A 21703-nucleotide genomic window follows, 5' to 3' on the forward strand; every position below is an offset into this window, starting at 1 on the left:
GTCGGCGGAACAGATTGACGATGGGGCTTGGGGAGATGGGTCTCGGAGAGATGGGTTTGGGGAGATGGGGTCTCGGCGATGGGGCTTGGGGAGATGTGTCTCGGCAAGATGGGTCTCAGCGGTAGGCGAGCTGGCCGGCAAGTTGAGGGATGAGGAAGATGAGGGAGCTGGCTAGCAAGCTAGAGAGAAAAAAAAATCAAGGAGGAGGAAAGAAGAAAGAAGAGAAGCCGGAGAGAGAGAGAGAAAGAGAAAAAAATAGGAAATGTTTGTTTAATGAGAGAAGAGAGAGAAGTGTAATAAAAAAATACTTTTTTTTTAGCTTCAAGTTACAGTACGCAGCCAAAAATAGCTACGTACTGTAGCTTTGAAGCTAAAATCTTTAACTATGCCTATACTATTGTAGAGCAATTTTTATATTTTGGTGAAGTTAAAATAGCAATATAGCTATTTAGCTTCACTATTGCTAGTGCTCAATAAAGTAACTCTTGCTTGGTGTGCATGGTGTGTGTGTGTGTGTATATATATATATATATTTTTTTTTTTTCAACTAGCTCGTTTGTTAACGCATTTGCAACTCCCACCTTTTCAAAAAACAATTTTTGTTAACCTTTACCGTATTCTTTTGGTTAAAAATTTCAAACTCCTCCATTTTTAATCATGAGTTTATTCTTGAAGGGGATTCTCTTTCAATCACTAGGGGCCTGTTTGGATTGAGGGGAGAAAGATGGGGAGTGAAGGGAAGTAAAGTAGAGTTGACTGAAAATAGGTTAATTTTGAGTTCAATCTATTCTACTTCCCCTTCCTCCCCCTCAATTCAAACAGATCATAAGGTTTTGGGAGATAACTTAAATTCACATATTTCAATCTGCTATAGTTTCGAGTATTCGCAACTCCATGCAAGAGGTTAGAAGGGTTGAAATATCTCATGTTCGTCGTCAAGGGAATAAGCCAATTCATTTGTTAGCTAGACATGCTTTAGGCACGATGATTTTTCTATTTGGTTAGAAGAGAGACTCCTTATTTTATTGAACAAGCTCTTCTCCATGATGTATCTGTTTCCTCTTTGTTTGGAAAAAAAAAAAAAAAAAACCATTCACATCTATTTGGCCTTTGCACTTGAAGTTGTGGAAGATGCTACTAGGATTAAACTCAAGTAATGTTTCACAATTCCGTGCCGACTTTGGCATCCCGAACACTGAGGATTATTAACAATAGGTAAGGTTGTTATGGGACATTTACATCAATACCCTTTGTTTTCTTTTTTGAGAAACGTTTACATCAATACTTATATGCCAATGAAAAGCAAGATAGCTTCTTGAAGTTCTAAACAACAGTGAGGTATGGGGAAAACTCATGATGGTGCTCACCATAGAATGGAATATAGTACAGATTAAATACGGATGAGGTTGTATTTGATAGCCTAAACATGGAAAGAGTAATTTCAATGTTAAGTTGAAGTGGAAAGTTGGTTTCGTGATGTTGACCATACAAAAATTGCTGCAGTTGCTTTACTTGTCATACTTGCAAGAAATAGTGAAATACGGGGACTGCAATTTTGCAAAATATTAGTTTGGAAAGAGATTTACTGGATTTTTTTAAAAAATAACTAAATCTTTCAAACTATTTTATTAGTTAGGCAACTTTTCAAATTATTTGCATTTCTAACAAATCGAGTCTAATAGACTCGATTTTGCCCTTTGAAAATACGCTTGGAAATCGAGTGTGAGACACTCGAGTTTGAAAATCGAGTGTCTCACACTCGATTTCCAAGTGTATTTTTAAAGGGCAAAATCGAGTCTATTAGACTCGATTTGTTAGAAATGCAAATAGTTTGGAAAGTTGCCCAACTAATAAAATTGTTTCGGATTTATAGTTATTTTTTTAAAAAATCCAGATTTACTCACTGTAACACGAAACCTTTTAATGTCAAATGAGCTGAGTTCTAAAATTGGTCGCATTATTGGCTAAATGTATTTAGGAATTATTCATTTATAGTACCTTATTTGCATAGTGTTTATCAAAATATATAGTTTTTGGTAATTTTTATATAGACAAGTTTGGTTACAAATTTAGTTGTAGTCTAAGGTTACAACTATAAAAATTAACATGGTTACAAATTTTGAAAATCTAATCGTTGAATTACATATTCTTTATGCAATAGACACATATCAAATTTTGTATCAATTGGATATTATTTACTATTTGATTCATAAACTAATTTTTTAGGTAAAATTTTATACTATAAAAACTTGAAATTTAAATATTTGATTGATAACATAGCGATGACGGCTCCATAATTTCTTTTCAGGAGAGTCATTAAGAAACTTAAATTAAACAAAATTTAATAAAAAAATAACTTGAATATATTGAGTTATCGACCCAAAAAAAAAAAATCACACAAATACATGACATTTTATTTTTTTTTTCTACAAGTTTTAATATTTTGAAATCATTATGAGTTTTCATTATCTATTGTTAATGTGGGTAGATGTGACCATTTTTATAAAGTTTGTATAGAATTTTGTATTTTTATGCAATTGTCGTTATCTATTAATTTGTCATTGTTTTATAAAAATATTTTAAACTGAATGACAAAATTCAACTCCCGTGCATTGTATTAATTATTGACCCAAAGAGCCACACTCATCCATAAATATATATAAATAATATAATATGTGTCTATTTAACCAATCAAATGTTTGAATAATCACTAACTTTACTACATTTTTAATCACCAATTTTATAACAAAATGTTATTATCACATGATAATAATACACACACAAGTAACAAACCCTCTATATTTCTTAGATATTAAATTATATAAAGTTATATTATATTTATATTATACACACACATTCACAAAAATAACATTATAACAAAAATAAATAAATAAATAGCGCACACAATTAGTGTCAAACACACACACTCATACAAATAATATATAAATTTATAATATAAAAAAAGATACACTTATAACTCACAAACACTCACTATTTACTCTTTAAAGTCAGAGATGCTAATAGCCAAATAGAGAAAAGAGATCCATGAGAGATAGATCTATGATTTATGTTATTGGTTTGTTTTGGGATATATTGATTTGTGTTGTTTAGTTTTAGGTTGAATTGATTTATGTCAAAGTGTGCAAAATTTAAGCTAGGGTATACAAAAATATTTTAAAGGTAAATTAAACTAATAAAATAATATTCTATACATATAATTTTTTTATCGAGTTAGGGGGTTCATTTGAACCCCCGAAAGCAGTAGTAACGCTGCCCTTGTGACATAGTTATTGATATTTGATATTCTGGAAATTTTGAAATTATGGAGGATATAAAAACAAAATGTAATCCAATAATAATTTGTTAAAATTTACGTCAAATAAAAAGATATTGAGTGGTAGGTTCTAATTAGTTCAATTGGTAAAACTTTTGATGGTTGAATAAAAGATTTAAGGTTCAATCCTCGCTTATTGATATTTGATATTCTGGAAATTTTGTAATTATGGAGGATATAAAAAGAAAATGTAATCTAATAATAAATTTGTTAAAATTTACGTCAAATAAAAAGATATTGAGTGGTGGGTTCTAATTAGTTCAACTGATAAAACCTTTGATGGTTGAATAAGAGATTTGAGGTTCAATCCTCGCTTACATAAAAAATTGATTGGTGTTTGGTATGATGATAAAGAGGTATCATTAAGAGCGGACGTCATAGGTTAAAACTTTCTAAAAAAAAAAAAATAAAAAGATATTGAGTAGAGTGATAACTTTTAGGCTATAATCAAATTTTTAGCCAAACTTTGTCATTTTGTTAGTTTATTTTATTTAAAAAAAAGAAGTTAAAAGCTACATTATTTGCATTATAAAAAAAGTAGACAAGTAACACGTTTTTTTTTTTTAACAATTCCCAAATGCATTTGGTTATCATTAAAATACTAGTAATTTATTTTACTTTCAGCTAATGCACAATTTTTAAAAATACTTTTTTTTATAAAGATGATTGTATGATTACACATCTTATTCTTTTAAACAAAACAAACCGTTATAAAAATATAAGCACATCCTTTCCCTAAAAAAAAAAAAGGAATTAGTGCATTTCCATTTTAGGTAACTGTGGGATAAAGTTTTTCCATTGTTTAGAAATTTCATGCTCTCAACACGTAGACAGTATGTCAACATGTGGGTGAAAGAAAGTGCATGAATCCATGATCCCATTAATGTTGTTTCTTTTAGATCTAACAAAAACCAGGTACTAAATCTGTAAAATTCCCGTCATTTTTTTAAAATTTTCCTGTCCAAAAAAAAAAAAAAAAAAAAAATCGCAATCGCAATTAATGCTCATCAAACATACACACCATACCGTAGTAAAGACCAGGATCAATCGTAACACCAACCCAATATGACAATTCAGTCCCTCAAAAAATCATGTCCACACCTAAGTTTTTAGATAATAAACGAGGGCAAAACAGAGAAAACAAATTAGTTACACATACATAAAAATAAAAATAAAAATTTGTAATGATCTTGGGTGTAAAATTTATTCTAATAAAGCACACAAGAAGCAACAACAAACAACAACAATAAACAGAGGTGAATGTATCGTCGTCATCGTCATCAGCAACCCAACAAAAAAGCTTTAAGGCGAGTCAAAGCCCCTCAAACCCCGAGACGCTTCGACTCTTCTTCTCCTTCTTTTTTCTGTGTTTCTCTCTCTAAATCTATATCTTTCTTTCTCTCTCTACAAAGCTAAAATTTTTTCTTTCTTTCTTACAATTCTCTCTCTCTCTTACTTCGATTCCCAAATCTCTCAGAGGTACGCCTATCCGAATCGCGATATTGTTTTGTTTTTTTTTGTGTGGATTTTTTTTTTTTTTTTGGGTTTTTGTTTATTCCCATTCTGTCCCAAACATTTCCCCTCTTTTTACGATATTGCCATCAAAACCCTAGCTCTGCTATTTTCTTTCTCTACAAAGCCCCAATCCCCCCTTGTAGTTCACTACGCTTCGTGTTTCCCCAGAATAGGAATTGGAATTCTGTCAAAACCCTAGCTCTGGTTTCTCTGCTTCAAAATCATGGTGTGTTTTCTATTAGATTTGAATATTTTGTGCTGCGAACTTTAATTTTTTAATGGTTAATTTGATTAAGAAATTTAGATTGAGTTTGAAAATTTTTAGGGTATTTAGTAGATTGGTGTATTGTTGGGTTTTTATTTTTTCTTGTAACAGTTATTAGTTGCTTTTTTTTTTTTGGTGGGGGATTTTGAACTTGTTTGAGCTACTTGGGTGATTAGGTTTGGCTAGAAAAGTTCAAAATTCAAAGTAGTTTGGTAGATGGGTGCTTAGATTTGATCTGTTAATGAAATTCTATTGCTGTGTTCGTATTGAGCTTGAAATTTGATTCACAGAAGCTCCAAACTCTAGGGCTGTGCTTAATTTTTAGTGCAAAGTTTTGAACTATAAAATTATGATTATTGACATTGGCAACTACTAGGATTGAATATTTTACTTGGTTTTATATGTTTTATCATTTTATTATTAGCAACTCCAAACTACTATTAGTAAGCTTCTTGAAATTGTTGGGTGATGAAGGATTTTACATTTGGGCAGGAGTGATTAGTTTCGAGAATGTTACTCTTTATAATTTGCTTAGGTTTCAAAATGTTCGTTCGTTTACATGTTTGAAATCTCAAGTTTTGTCTACTCCAAATATTGGGTTGTGTTTTTCTTTTCTTATTTATTTGTTTTCCAGATGGGGGGTAAGGTGATCTAGAAGTTAGTAACTTTGACTGGTTAAGCCAGGAGTTCATTATCTTTGTTGTTTATGGGTAAAATTTTTAAGTGTTGCATCTCCAAAGGGAAAATTTCTGGTTCATGCTTATAAGAGAGTGCAACGCTTCATTTATATGTCTTTCCTGATATTTAAACCACCAGCAATTTAGAGTTCAAAATTGTAAGTTTCCCTCCAAAACACCATTTGACATGCTATCTTAAATTTAGGCAACTTTAACAATAAACTGAAGCAACATATAGCAAACAAGAAAGTTCCTGCATTTATGGATATCTTGGTTATGCAACTATCTAGTTTTAGCTCTATGTTTTACCATACATTCTTTTCCCCAGCTGTGTGATGTTTTACACACACATTCTAGCACTAATGCTAATAGGTCTGGTGGTACACATTCAATTTAACACATTTGTGTTACACAGACTGGGTTTCATAGATTCGGTGCTTAAGATCAATGCAGTTTTTGTGGTTTGACTTGTATTCTGAAGAAGTTGATAAAGTTCATTATTCATTGATTATATGTTTGAGGTCATATGTTAGAACCCCTTTGTTTGGCATCTAACTTTATTCCCTAAATTGTTAATGATTTTGGTATATTATTCGACTATATGAATTATGTGGTAAATTCCTTTGGTTAGACATACTCTAGTGAACATGTTTTTGGAATGCAGTTTAGCTTTCACAACTTCTAATAGCGGCTTGATGCTGGGGGCAGTATGCCGGTGATAGTTGGGAGAAATGCAAAGGTATCATGCTGCCAGCTGCACTAGTGCAGTTAATAACAGTGCAATAGGTGGGCCATCAGCTAGGGAGACTGCCCGAGCTGATTCATCTTCATTGCCAACTAATTTTTCCCTGAATTCTAGGTAAATGGGTTCCATAAAAACCCGTCTTCTCATGCTCTTTTTTGCAGATAATGAACAACTGTACTGTCTACTTCCACCCCACTCATTGTTTATATTTAGTTTTCAATTTAGCATTATTATGACCATATCCTTTCTAGTGTATGCTATGATTAGATTCCAATTAATAGCTTGCCGTTCAGATTCGGAGAGTAGGTTATTTAGTGTCCCATGCCTGCTCACTTTGTTATCATAATTAATTGTCTTTTGATACAATTTACCAATTGATTTTTCTAGAAATTATGGCATTCTTTATTGTTGTGCATTTCCTTTTTTTTAATATCACATGGTAGTGGTAATTGCATTTATGCATTTCCTTTGTTTCTTACTGCACCATAAGTGATGAAGTATGGAAATTAGTGGAATACTTTGAATCAGGAACTTGTTCTCTAATCTTTGTCTTTCTTTTCTATCAATACTTTGTATGACCATTTTTTTAGAAATCTTTGTGGGACTAGATTCTGCAATTTAGAGCTTTGTTTGTTGATGGTGATGCACTAGCTGTGTGGCAAATTTTGTACACTTGGTATCCTACTGTTCCTTTTGTAAGTGAGAAAATTAATTGAAAAGTGGAAATGGGAAAAACTCTAATGGACTGGAAGTAAACAAGAGGAACCTATAGGAAAAAACCAGAAAAAGAGGAAAAAAATAGAGGAAGAAAGGAATCAAGAGCCTTATTTATCCCAAAAAAAGAAAAAAAGAAAAGAGAAAGGAATCAAGAGCCTTAGATGTAGCCATCATATCAACTAGCGGGTTCAAGAGTAGAGGGTTTAATCCTATTAAGAGAAACTTGATACCATCAAAAGTTTGACTATTCCTGCCCTGCCATGGGTTCTCCATTAGGTATAATGACTCTGCACATCATATCCTATAAACTTTATGCTTTTCTAACCTTCCTTCCTGACTAGCCAAACAAGTAAAAGAATTACCAAAAAGGTCTTTTATGTCTGACGCAATGCAGGGTCCTTTTTTCTCATCAGGAAAACCTTTCCCAATCGTTTTAATCATTCTTTACACTTTCATAGAATATCTTTAATTCCTGATCTAACACAGACTAGATTGTTCTAGTAGAGTTTTTTTATTTATTTTTTTTGTAATGTATTTATCAAATTATTCTTTTAACAAATAGTTATGATATTATCATTTGACATTTTGTGTAGGCGGTCCTCTCAACTGACTGCATACAAGTTGAAGTGTGATAAAGAGCCTTTAAATTCTCGGTAATCTTTGCAACAGAATTGCATCTTCGTTTTGTTGTTTTTTCCTGTTTTGCCCTTTTCGTAAACTGTTTTGGATTGTACACAGAGTAATGTTGTATTTCAATTTCTTATGCATTTTAGTCTCCTTTGTTTGCATTTCATTGAAACAGTGAACTAAAAAGTATACAACTTGCTGTTTGTTCTGATGTTTTGCATTTAGAGCTATTCTAATGGTGCTATAGTTCTTATCTCATTTTATAATTTTGTCACTCTTTTAATCTCAGACTTGGGCCTCCTGACTATCACCCTCAAACTCCAAATTGTCCCGAGGAGACTCTCACCAAAGACTATGTGCAAGCTGGTTACAGGGAGACTATTGAGGGAATTGAGGTACATTATTATCTGATTAATACATTAAATTAATTCTCCAAGAGGGAGTATGTATACATGTGGAGGTTACTTCTATATTTTGAATTGTGAATGCATTACTTAAATATCAATAGTTTGGTCATTATGAATTTAGAGTGTATTTGGATGAGTTTATTTTCATTACCCTTTTTCACTATGAGTTTATTTTCATTACCCTTTTTCACTATGAGTTTATTTTTATAAGCTGTGTAATATTATAGTTGTACTTGGTGAAAGTGAAGCTTTAAAAAGCTATACATAAGCTGGCAGTGCAAAAAAAGCTGGGATTTTAAGCTAAAACAAACATTCCCGTAGAAAACCACCAACCAGCATTTATATTTCTGAATTTTTGGTTACATTATCAATGCAGTAGTCAGTTGACATATAATGATATAAGGTTTTTGAAATACTTATGGAGACATCCTGGGATCCCCTCCACTTCCAACTATTGAATTATTAAAAAAAAAAAAGTGTATAGATTCCCAACTATTGAATTATTAAAATAAAAAAAGAATATAGAGATTATTTTACTTATAAAAAAAAAAGATTATTGAAAATTTTTTGTATGGTTAAAAGCCTTGGAATAGTATTGATATGCAGGTATTGAATGTTGAATAAACTTCCTTTAAGAAGATTGCATTGAAGCATATCAGTGCAACAAACTCAACTCTTCTGTATTCTCCTTTGGTGGTTATTATCTAACTTGGTTTAACTTGTTGAGTGTGTTAGGAAATTAGAGAGACCTCATTGACTCAGTTTCAAGCTTTCTCTAAGCCTATTATCATCAAGTGCAAAGAGGTAGTAATCTGTTTTGTTACTATTCTTCAAATTATCTCAAACTTCTTTATCTTCATGTTTGATTCCTTTCTCATACTTTCCCAAAAGTGGAAAAAAATAGAGATTCCTTTCTGGAAAAATGATCATGGTGCTAAATGATTTGTGATTATTTGCTTTTCTTTGCAGGCAATCAGGAAACGCCTTAGGGCTATCAATGAATCTCGTGCACAAAAGCGGAAGGTGATGAACTATTTTCTCAACTGTTATTGGCATTTAGCGAACAATAGATTTAAACCTTTTTGCTGTTTGTGTGCATTTAAACCCATGTGCATTTTTTAGTGGCTTCAGTCTTGCCTATTAGGGGTTTTCAGGTTTTGAAATCTTATTATGAAATTTGATGCTATATGTTTTTCTTACTATGACAGGCTGGTCAGGTTTATGATGTGCCTCTTTCTGGTTCACAATTAACTAAACCTGGTGTCTTTCCTGAACAAAGACCATGCGGTGAAGACTTCAAGAAGAAATGGATTGAGGTATGTCTTCTATTTTTCTTCAATACCATTGTGCCTGTACCATAATGATTGATGACACTTTAATTCCTTTTTTTCCCGGTTGATTAATTACATTTATTACCATTAGTTACCTACCCAAAAAAAGAAACATTTATTATCATTAGTTGGAAAATGTATGTAAGATTTTTACTCCAATAGCCAAGAGAGATGCTAATAGTCCTTTGTTGTATTTCCTAGCCTAGAAGCCTATGTGTTTTCCCAGTTGCCAACTTTTTGGTAAATAAGATATGCTTTTAGGGGAGCAGAAAAGGCTACCATATAGCACTTGTCAGTTTTTGGCCATATGGTGATTCAGTGTAGTCTCTGTTACGTTAGTACTCTTGGACATTACTAACTAATATAAATACTGCAGTGCTATGTTTCTTGATTAGATATGGTTAAGAATTTTTTTTTTTTTTTTTTGATAAGTGATATGCTTGACTTTATGGGAATTATAAGTTCTTATATGGGATGTTGAATGCTATTAGAAATGGTGAGATGAGATCTGTGTGTGGCACGTTAAGGGAATGGGTAGCACCATAAAGTTTAGATGCCCAGTCTCCTCACTTGATTGCTAGGATTCGACATTTGCTGTAGTTTTTTTATTTTATTTTTTTTCTTCTTGAAAGTGATTTATATACTTAAAAAGCGACTACCAGTGAAGTGGCTACCTATGATAAAGCATCTCAACTTTATTGTCTCTGTTGAGCATTTCTGAATGTGCTTAGATTTTTTACTGACAAAAAATGTACATATCAGAATTTTAACTTAATAATTCTTTGACACTGACTTCCTTTTCGTTTTCCTTCCTAATATATATATATATATATATTGCAGGGTCTATCACAACCACACAAACGATTACGTTCTTTGGCTGATCATGTCCCTCATGGAAATGGGAGGAGATCACTCTTTGAAATTTTAATTAGAAATAATGTTCCGTTACTGAGAGCAACTTGGTTTATTAAAGTAACATATCTTAATCAGGTATGAATGTGTGAACACTTGTACCCACAGGTTAATCAATCGTTTTTTTGGCTATTTTTAATATTGGAAGGTAGCAGATTATGGTTGTATTTTGCAGGTTCGGCCTGGTTCTACAAGTATCTCTTCGGGGGCGCCTGACAAAGCTCAGTTTACCCGCACTGAGCTCTGGACAAAAGATGTTATTGATTATTTGCAATATCTCTTGGATGAATTTTTCTCAAGAAATAAATCTCATTCTAATCCACACAGCAGAGATCGATCACCACAAGTGTCTTATGCTGGGTCTCTACAGCATAGGAGTGATCCAGCATCAGCAGTCCTTGATGGTGAGGAGCCTTCCCTACATTTTAAATGGTGGTATGTATCACGTCTATTGCAATGGCACCATGCAGAAGGGATACTTCTTCCCTCTCTTATCATTGATTGGGTTCTATGTCAACTACAGGTACTGTTTTTGCTCTTACCTTTTTTTATTATTTATTTTTTTTAAAGATTAAAACAGAATTAATGTGCTCTTAAAAAGATGGATAAAACCTTTTGGTATCCTTTGTAAGTACATGAGGTTCCATTCTCTATGGTTTTAATTTCATATTTTTTCTCTTCAGGAAAAAGAAACACTTGAGATTTTGCAGTTGCTGTTGCCTATTATATATGGTGCTTTAGAAACTGTTATTTTATCTCAAACTTATGTACGAAGTCTTGCTGGAGTAGCTCTTCGTTTCATTCAGGAGCCTTCTCCTGGTGGATCAGATCTAGTAGATAATTCGCGGAAGGCATATACAACCTCTGCACTGGTTGAGATGCTTCGGTATTTGATACTGGCTGTACCTGATACATTTGTTGCATTGGACTGCTTTCCCTTACCACCCTGTGTGAAATCTCATGCAGTAAATGATGGGAATCTCATATCAAAGATATGTGGGGATGTAGAAAAGATTAAAATTTGTTCTGCAGAAGCTGCTTCTATGTTCAAAAGTAAATTTCTTGATACTCAATATCAATCCTTGGCCTTTGATCATGTTGTTTCCTCAATTCAGAAACGTGCTGATGCTCTTGCAAAAGCTGCAAGTCCTGGCTATCCAGTTCATAGTCTAGCAAAAGCTGTACAGATCTTGGATAAATCTCTTGTGCTTGGAGATGTCAGAGGGGCTTGTAAGTTTCTGTTTGAAGATCATTTTGACAGTGCTATTGCTGAAGGTTGGATTGCAGAAGTAAGCCCATGCTTGAGATCATCGTTGAAGTGGATTGGGAATGTGAGTTTGTCATTTGTTTGTTCTGTATTTTTCCTTTGTGAGTGGGCAACATGTGATTTCAGGGATTTTCGGACTGCTCCGCCTCATAACCTGAAGTTCACAGGCAGAAAAGATTTTTGTCAATTATATATTGCAATTCGAATTATAAAGCTGAAGATAGGAGATTTGCAAAGTTCATCTCGAGGCAAGAGTGAGAGCTCCCTTGGAGTTGGTAGCTTTGAAACTAAAAATAATTTAAAAAGTTTGGATGGAAGAAGTGTAAATTCAGATCTATTTGAGAGCCCTGGTCCATTACATGATATCTTAGTGTGTTGGATTGATCAGCATGATGTACACTATGGAGAAGGTAGCAAGCGCCTTCAGCTACTCATAGTGGAACTCATACGTGCTGGCATATTTTACCCCCTGGCATATGTGAGGCAGCTGATTGTAAGTGGAGTTGTGGATATGAATGGACCTGTGGTTGAGCTTGAGAGGCGGAAGAGACATTATAGAGTCTTGAAGCAGTTGCCTGCGCTCTTTTTGCGTGATGCTTTGGAAGAAGCGAGGATTGCTGAGGGGCCAAATCTCTTGGAGGCCATTCAAGTCTACTCAAATGAACGTCGCCTTGTACTTCGAGGGCTGTTCTGTGATCAACAGAAAAATTCAAATGCTGCAAATATATCAACTCAAAAGCCAATCCCTGGGAAAGATGTTGCTTCCCCAGCTTCCATTGATCAGTGGAAAACTGCTCAGTCATCGTCCTATGTATTGCCTGTCAAGAATGCCAAAAATGATTTTGATGTTGAGGAACTGAAGATGGCAATCATGGTACTGTTGCAGCTCCCAAACAGTTCATCTTCATCCACAGATACAGGACTCGATGAATCTCAAGGGAGTGTCAAGAGGCCTTTTGGGTTGCTTAACAACAAAGTGGATCTGGTGGAAGGTACACCTGGGTGTGAAGAATGTAGAAGGGCAAAGAGGCAAAAATTAAATGAGGAAAGGAGCTCTTACCTTCAAGTACATTCACCAATTCCTTCGGATGATGAGGATACTTGGTGGATGAGGAAGGGGCCTAAATCCTTGGAGTCCTTTAAAGTTGAACCTCCACTTAAGTTGAGCAAATCAGTCTCCAGGACCCGGCAGAAGACTGTTCGTAAAACTCAGAGTCTTGCTCAATTAGCAACTGCTAGGATTGAGGGTAGCCAGGGAGCATCTACAAGTCATGTATGTGATAATAGGGTAAATTGCCCTCACCATAAATCTGGATTGGAAGGAGAGACTCCTAAGTCAATTGATGGAATCAGATCAAACAATTGCAGAGATATTGTTGCTATTGGAAAAACATTAAAGAAACTGCGTTTTGGAGAGAAGGGGACCGTTACGGTTTGGTTGATGACTATTGTGAAGCAGCTTGTTGAAGAAACTGAAAAGACTGTAGGCAAGGCTGGCCAGTTTGGCAGGCCTTTCACTCCTGTTGATGATAGGAGCTCTATAAGGTGGAAGCTTGGCGAGGATGAACTGTCTGCTTTACTGTATTTGATGGATGCTACTAATGATTTAGTTTTGGCGGTCAAATTTCTCCTTTGGTTGTTTCCAAAGGTGCTCAGTAGCTCCAATTCTACCGTCAGTTCTGGGAGGAATGTTGTGATGCTGACAAGGAATGTGGACAACCAAGTGTGTAAAGTAGGGGAGTCATTTTTGTTATCATCCCTCAGAAGGTGCAATCTCAAATTTTTTCAGTTAAATCTAATAGCTTTTTCATTTCTGGCATTTTAATTTCTTTTCCTCTTTTTTATTATTATTTTATCTAATAAACTATATAGCATTGTTACCTTGCTATTTTGTTTCTTTAATCTGCTGTGAATTTGATTAAATCTGCAATCTGCTGAGCATTTATTTCTTATGTAGCATTAGCCTTTTCCTGTCTTTCTTTTCTTCGTAACAGTCATTGCCTCCTGGTTTCACACTTAATCAATGTCCAATGTCTTTGGTTACCTTTTCCTCCCTTTAGATCTGCTAGATGAAACAGAATGTTACATATGCCTGTCTGTCTGCGCTCAACTTTTTGTGGGCAACTAACTCTAGATTAAATGACACGTCACCCCCCAACCCTCCTCTGGGGCAGTAAAATCAAGGTCGGTTCAACACCAACCTGGTGCTTGTGTAATTTACCAATTTGTGTCACAGTTAAATTATATCTTAAATTGCTGCTCTCATTGGATGTCGTTTGTTTTTTTTTTTGCAACCATCTGAATTTTACAACTTACAGCACTGGGGAGACATTTTTGGTGCCATTTTTGACAAAGTTTATGTACCTGTTATATATGTCACCAATCTGCAGGTCATGCTTTTCAAACTATCTCTTTTATTAGTTATCTGCAGATCAAGGCAACTTATTTATTTTCCAGGAAAAGCTGGTATTTCTCCCATAATAATTGGTTGGAGGGTGAGGTCATGGGTTTAAGACCCATTAGGTGCATGTGTAGTTTACCAATGATAATAATAATAATAATAATAAAAATCTCCAGGGAAAACATCTCTCATGATCCAGAAAACTATTTTTTTGTTCTTAGCTTTATGAGGAACTTGTTTCCCAAAGTTTGTCTTCCATGAATTTATGTTCCTCAAAGTTTGTCTTCCATGAATTTATCTAAAAAATTTTCTTCTACTCCAGTTTATTGTTGCACATGGCACACCTAGAGAGATTAATGATCCAGGTTTTATTGAGCCACTTGTGAATTTCTTCTAGAAACATGCGGTTCTCCTATGCATATTCTTTTCCTTTTCATCTGTGCATGTCTTGTCTATAGTATCACTGTGCTGATTCAATTCCAATTTAGCTTGTCTTAAATGCCTAACACTTAGATTTGGTTCAGGTATGAGAATGTGCTTATTGCAATGGATCTTATTCCTGAAGCCTTGTCAGCCGCGATGCATCGTGCTGCAGCAGTAATGGCCTCAAATGGAAGAGTTTCAGGTTCAGCAGCCCTTGCGTATGCTCGATATCTGTTGAAGAAATATAGCAAAGTGGGTAGTGTCATAGAATGGGATAAAAATTTCAAAACGACATATGATAAGAGACTTATTTCTGAACTTGAACGATCAGCGGATGGAGATATAGGGTTTCCACTTGGTGTACCAGCAGGAGTTGAAGATCTTGATGATTTTTTCCGTCAGAAGTTAGGTGGTGGCCGATTTTCAAGAGTGGGTATGAGCATGAGAGATATAGTGCAACGACATATTGATGAAACTTTAAACTATTTTTTGGGTAAAGAGAGAAAACATTTTGCTACTGGTACAACAAAAGTTCCTGCTGTTGAAAAATGGGATGACGGAAATCAGGTGGCTCAACAAATAATTATGGGAATAATGGACTGCATTAGGCAGACTGGAGGTGCTGCTCAAGAAGGAGACCCCTCATTGGTCTCTTCTGCGGTTCATGCCATTGTTCATAATATTGGGCCAACTATTGCGAAAATGCCAGATTTTACAGGCAGTAATTATACAAATTTTTCATCTGCAACATTTTCATCAAATTTTGCCAGACACATTTTACGCATCCATATAACTTGCCTATGCCTGCTTAAGGAAGCTCTTGGAGAGCGACAAAGCCGTGTATTTGAGATTGCTCTTGCAACAGAAGCTTCTTCTGCTCTTGCCGGAGCTTTTGCTCCTGGAAAGGCATCTCGCACTCAGTTTCAGTTATCTTCTGAAGCTCCTGAATCCAATACGAATATGTCTAATGACAGTTTGAACAATTCTGCAAAGGTCGTTATTGGACGAGGAACAAAAGTTGCAGCTGCTGTTTCTGCACTTGTGGTTGGGGCGGTTATTCATGGGGTTACTAGCCTGGAGAGAATGGTTACTGTGTTCCGTTTAAAGGAAGGATTGGATGTAATTCAATTTGTAAGGAATACAAGATCCAATTCAAATGGAAATGCCCGTTCAATGGGCGCTTTGAAGGTGGATAACTTGGTTGAAGTTTATGTGCATTGGTTTAGGCTGCTTGTTGGAAACTGTAGAACTGTTTCTGACGGATTGATTGTGGAACTCTTGGGTGAACCATCCATAGTGGCACTTTCAAGGATGCAGCGAATGCTCCCTCTTAGTTTGGTCTTTCCACCTGCCTATTCAATATTCGCCTTTGTTTTGTGGCGGCCATTCATTCTGAACACAAACCTTGCAGCCCGTGAAGAAATTAACCAATTATATCAATCTTTAATGATGGCCATAGGTGATGCCATAAAACACTTGCCTTTTCGAGATATATGTTTCAGAGATAGTCAGGATTTCTATAATCTTGTTGCCACGGATGTTTGTGATGCTGAATTTGCAGCCATGCTAGAGTTGAATGGTTCAGATATGCATTTGAAATCAATGGCCTTTGTTCCTCTCCGTGCAAGGCTTTTTCTAAATGCCATTATTGACTGTAAAATGCCACAATCTGTATTTAAACTGGATGATGGGAGTCGAATTTCTGGGCAGGGTGAAGCTAGAGTCCAATATCTGGAGAAGGAAAAGCTTATGGATAAGCTTGTACATGTTTTGGATACCCTGCAACCAGCAAAATTTCATTGGCAGTGGGTGGAGCTCAGGCTTCTTTTGAAAGAACAGGCCCTCATTGAAAATCTTGAGAACCATGATAAGTCCTTAGTGGATGCTATACGGTTGTCCTGGCCTACTTCTGAAAAAGCTAATGCTTCTGAAAATGAGAACAATTTTATTCAAATCATCCTCACAAGATTACTGGTCAGACCTGATGCTGCGCCCCTTTATGCAGAGGTTGTTCATCTTTTTGGACAATCACTGGATGATTCAATGTTGCTACAGGCTAAATGGTTCCTGAAAGGCTCGGATGTTCTTTTTGGTCGCAAAACAATCAGACAAAGGCTTTTTAATATTGCTGAGAGTGAAGGTCTTTCAACGAAGGCCCAGTTTTGGAAGCCTTGGGGCTGGTGTAATTTTGGTTCTGATCCAGTACCAAAGAGGGGAGGGGACAAGAAGAAATCTGATGTCACCTCTCTTGAAGAAGGGGAAGTTGTTGAAGAGGGGATGGACTCGAAAAAGTATGTGAAAGGGTCTACTCAAACATTGGACACTGAATGTTCCAATGTCAGTCAGCAACAAGTTACTGAGAGGGCTCTCATCGAATTGCTTCTTCCTTGCATAGATCGAAGCTCTGATGAATCACGGAATTCCTTTGCAAGCGAGATGATTAAGCAGTTGAATACTATTGAACAACTAATAAATGGTGTTACTCGTGGGGCAAGTAAGCAGGCAGGAACAACTCCTGGAATTGAAGGACCATCAAACAAAGGAAATAATCGCAAAGCTGTGAGAGGTGGCAGTCCTGGATTAGCTAGACGTTCTACAAGCACAGCTGATTCTGCTCCGCCCTCTCCTGCAGCTCTGCGAGCTTCTATGACGTTGCGCTTGCAGTTGCTCCTGAGATTTCTTCCTATCATTTGTGGAGATGGGTAATTATACAAGGACTTCTTAATCTTTATTTTAGAAACTTCTTGCATTGCCTGTGTAGTTTGTTGCTACCCCTAATCTTTTCCAGTATAACTTGTTCACATAAACCTCACTTGTTATATAAGTTACTTTTTTTTTATCATTCTTCTCTCATCAGTTGTGTTCGGATTATTCTATTTGGCTAAGTACTTTTAAGTTAATTTTCTATTTACCCATGTATTTTGTCTCAGTAAGAGAATTTAGCCAATCCCATTTATTGATCTCTACCAAATGGCCATTTTTCTTTGTTATCCTCGTATTCCTTCAAACAATTCTGTTTTTCCTTATGTACATCTAACCTCCTTCTTCATGTTCCTATTCTCATTCATTTAGTGATCCAATGAGGTTGATTTTTACCTTTAAATTTCAGAAGTAATTATTATGTTCCCTCATTTCTAATATAGGACCTCTTGTAAATGTTGATGGTTATGGTTTCATTATGTCCTGATTGCCAAATGAGTTTCATTTTTATGATGTTGGCAATTATGCCAATGAGGTCTAGCTCAATAGGCACTTCCTCCCTCCATAAAGAATGGGGTGGAGGATGAGGTTGTGGGATTAAGACCCATTGGGCTTTGTGTAACTTTCACCAATAGAAGAAAAAGCAGTGGGCAATTATGTGTTTTTGAAACTCTTCTTTTCTTAATGTTGTGTGTTTGTTGTCAAACAAATGCCACCCTGTCAAATTTCATAACCCAGAAGAAAGAAGGAAAGATGTGTTTGCTTATTTTATATTAGTTTAGTGCACTGCTTGCTAAAATGATGAGGTTGCATGATCCAATCTGTATAGTATCATAAGAGAATGAAAGAGCGCATACATGATTAAGCTAAGTTTCATATATTGGACTTGTCAGGGAACCTTCCGGGCGGGGTAATAGGCAGTTGCTTGCTTCCATAATACTTCGTCTCCTTGGAAATCGGGTTGTGTATGAAGATGCCGACCTTTCAGTATATCCCCTTCAGGGTTATCCATCTATGAGGGAGATGGAGTCTCCTGCAGAAGCTTCTTTTTCTGCCTTTGCAGATTTGTCAGGCGAAAGTCTCTTTGATCGATTATTGTTGGTTTTGCATGGGTTGTTGAGTGGTTGCCGGCCGACTTGGCTTAGGTCAAAGCCTGCTTCCAAGTCGAGCAGCGAATTTACCAAAGAATCTTCTGGATTTGATCGAGAAGTAGCAGAGAGTCTGCAGGTTTGATCTCTATCTGCTTGCTATTCAATTTTAATGTGCTTGCTTTAATGTATAACTTTGCATTAACCCTACTTCTAGTTTCATCCCCTAAAACTATATCATCTGCAAAAATCATACACCAAAGGAGCTTTTGGTTCGATTTTGTGAGCTCATCCATCACTAGTGCAAAGAGATATGGACTTAATGCTGATCCTTGATGCATACCTACAGTAATAGGAAACTCACTTGTGATTCCTTTTAAGTTATAATTTTTATGACAATTTTCTATTGAAATTCATACAATCTTATATGAAGCAAATTGACAGACGATTAAAACCATAATTTTCTGTTAGTAAATTGAAGGATTTTTAACACCATAATTTACCATTGCAATAACACCATAATTCATTGTTAGCAAATTGACTGATTTTTAACAGAAGGGGTTCTATCTGTTACAGTATCAAATTCTTTGTGCCAAATTGGAGGGGGAAAAAAAAGGTTAAGAGTGTCTTATTTCAACAACATAAAAGTTCTATCTTTTAGTGCATTATACCGAAAGGAGGATATACAATTAAGAAGCTCAGTATATATTTACACATTTATGTATTGATATTTTCACTCACATTTAAGCAAGCCTATATGTGTCCATCTATGCATGTGTGTGCACATATGTAATTGTATTTTTCATATTAAAATCCCCCCCCCCCCCCAAAAAAAAAAAAAAAAAAAACATACGCGTGCACACACAAAAGAGTGAAAATTCATGGTTCTGCTCGCAGTACTGGCAGCCAGGGTTTGAAATCCACCTCCATGCTAACCTGGTAACATCTAAAGATTTATCCCTCCAAATTAAATATATAAACGCAAAATGAATAAAATGTAAAAGACAAGTAATAAAATGCCCAAATGTATTAATAAATGTTTTTATATATACTTTATTACTTGAAATCCTGTGTAAATTACAAATTCATTGTTACAAAAAATTAAAGCTCTAAAAGCCCCTGGATCATCTGTCACACTTTAACATGATAATGAATATTATTGCACTTATTAATAAAATCTCTAATTTACTCAAAAAGGAATCCTTAATGCCTAATTGGGAGGTTGAGCTAGAAATAATGGGTATATATGTGCAGAAGTTCAATTCTTTCTTTCTTTCTTTCTTTTCCTTTTCTTTCTCTCCTTATCTTCAAATTTCTTACACTTAATTTCTCAGACCTTAATGCTCATATATTATAATGATGAAATTGTTAATGGAGACATGGTTGCCTTACTGTGTAATTATTATCAACTTATGCAGAATGACTTATGTCGGATGCAACTGCCTGACACAATTCGGTTGCGAATTCAAACTGCAATGCCCATTCTTCTTCCTTCTGTCCGATGCTTTGTTTCTTGTCAGCTACCATCTGTTCCAGTTGCTTCTCTTGCTTCTCTTCAACCCAGCATCTCCATTCCTGGGGTTTACTCGGGACATTTAAGCCCACCTCAGAGGAATATGGTTCCTTTGACACGAACTGCAACTAATGCATCAGCGAAGTCCAAGTTATTGCCATCACAGCTGGATCATGATATGGAAATTGACCCATGGACTCTCCTGGAAGATGGTGCAGGATCTGGGCCATCTTCGAGTAATACTGCCGTGATAGGCAGTGGTGGTGACCATGCTAATCTTCGAGCATCCAGCTGGCTTAAGGGTGCTGTAAGAGTGAGGCGGACTGACCTCACCTACATTGGTGCTGTGGATGAGGATAGCTGATATAAGTTAACTTCATTCTTGATTTGGCTCCTGAGTGGACCCCTCCGCAGGTAATTTGAGGTTCTCATTTATTATTCATAATGGGCATCAAGATTACTGTTGCCCTTCTTGCCTTAATGGTGAAGGGAGCTGTTGAGAGGGATATTTTTTTGGGGTTGGTGGGGTCCTTGTTACAGAAATGTGAAGATAATGTTCTCATGCGGCCCATCTGACCGAGTCTCGGGCTCGCTTGACTGCTAACCCTTTTGTCGCCCCTATCTGGACTGTGCACTTCCGGATGCAGTTTGGAGGGTTGTTGTATATATAGAGATAATTGTTCACATTACCAATTGATCTGAGTAAAATATCGCAAGAATGATTTGTAGCTGTTCCATGCTTATCAATTTCTGGTTGCCTCTATCTCTCTCTCTAAAATATATGTACGTATATAGTCATATACAGCCACACATGTTATGTATATGTACGTACATATGCTTATTACATATTCACACACATGAACCATGCAAACCTATATATAAACAAATATTGTGTGAATGCATGCATGCTGGTGTGCATATGCTTGGGTTTGCATTTTCTCTCCTTCCCATAAGGATAGTCCCCCCTTTCCTTCTATGGAAATCCCAAAATGTTTTTCCTATTGTCAAAATTGAAGTTAATTTGTTTACTCCCTCAAAATGCCCCGGCTTCACATTAATTATGTTGAGGTAATGAAAGCATCAAATATATGTAAAAAAAAAAAAAAAAAAGGTAGATGCTTGTTTCTTAATATCTGGGCCTTTTCAAAGTGGATAATATTTATGGGACAAATTCTTCATATGCTTGCTTTTGTTCAAAACAAATTTTGATGGAGTATTCAAAGAAGTGAAATGCCAATCTGTGGATGCATCTAGGAGAATTGAAAACACTAAGGATGAACTTGCTGAATTTTCTTTTTTGGAACATGTAATGCTGTAATTTCTGACATCAGGATTTGAACTTGATTTCATTGTTCCAGTAGTTCTTGATGTGACCTCATTATTGCTGTTGTCTCAGGCTATTGTCTGGGCTTTACGTTTATTTGGCCTTCCTAAAGCAATCATGTAAAATTACTTTTATTATTTGTTTTAAGCATTATTTCTCCTTGGTGGTGGTTGGAGGGGAAAGTGGCGCGTGCCTGTGGGTTAGGTGTATTTATCATATCCTAGAACTTGTGTGCTGTGATGTTCATTTGAACTAGCTATAGTTTGAATTCATAATTGAATCTACGGAGTATCAACTTTGGTGGATGATGCACATGTTGTGACTGTGTATGGATAGTTTTGATGGAAGTAATGAATCACTTTGTAGAGGAATACACTGTAGTAAATTTCTTCGTTAAGAATGACTTGTGGTAAGACAATATCATTGTTATTTACTGTCCGGTATTATCAGGCATCTG

At 35.5% G+C, this 21703-nt stretch overlaps 1 protein-coding gene across 4 annotated transcripts; it reads left to right on the plus strand.

The window, feature by feature from the left end:
• Positions 1-4559: 4559 nt before the first annotated feature.
• Positions 4560-20653, plus strand: LOC126696914 (mediator of RNA polymerase II transcription subunit 12). 4 transcript variants are annotated; one of them, XM_050393672.1, is made up of 14 exons: positions 4560-4813; positions 4974-5075; positions 6456-6650; positions 7847-7906; positions 8170-8275; positions 9023-9091; positions 9257-9310; positions 9496-9603; positions 10459-10608; positions 10706-11053; positions 11214-13564; positions 14723-17323; positions 18215-18548; positions 19828-20653. In XM_050393672.1, the coding sequence occupies exons 3-14, from the start codon at positions 6523-6525 to the stop codon at positions 20284-20286; spliced, it is 6768 nt and encodes a 2255-aa protein (XP_050249629.1). In that variant the 5' UTR covers positions 4560-4813; positions 4974-5075; positions 6456-6522; the 3' UTR covers positions 20287-20653. The 4 variants fall into 4 exon arrangements, with proteins under 4 accessions (XP_050249629.1, XP_050249630.1, XP_050249628.1 ...); XM_050393673.1 differs by having other exon boundaries at positions 5018-5075; XM_050393671.1 differs by lacking the exon at positions 4974-5075.
• The last annotated feature ends 1050 nt before the right edge of the window (positions 20654-21703 follow it).

The sequence above is a fragment of the Quercus robur genome, chromosome 8 (assembly GCF_932294415.1).
Source record: "Quercus robur chromosome 8, dhQueRobu3.1, whole genome shotgun sequence".
Lineage (NCBI taxonomy): Eukaryota > Viridiplantae > Streptophyta > Magnoliopsida > Fagales > Fagaceae > Quercus > Quercus robur.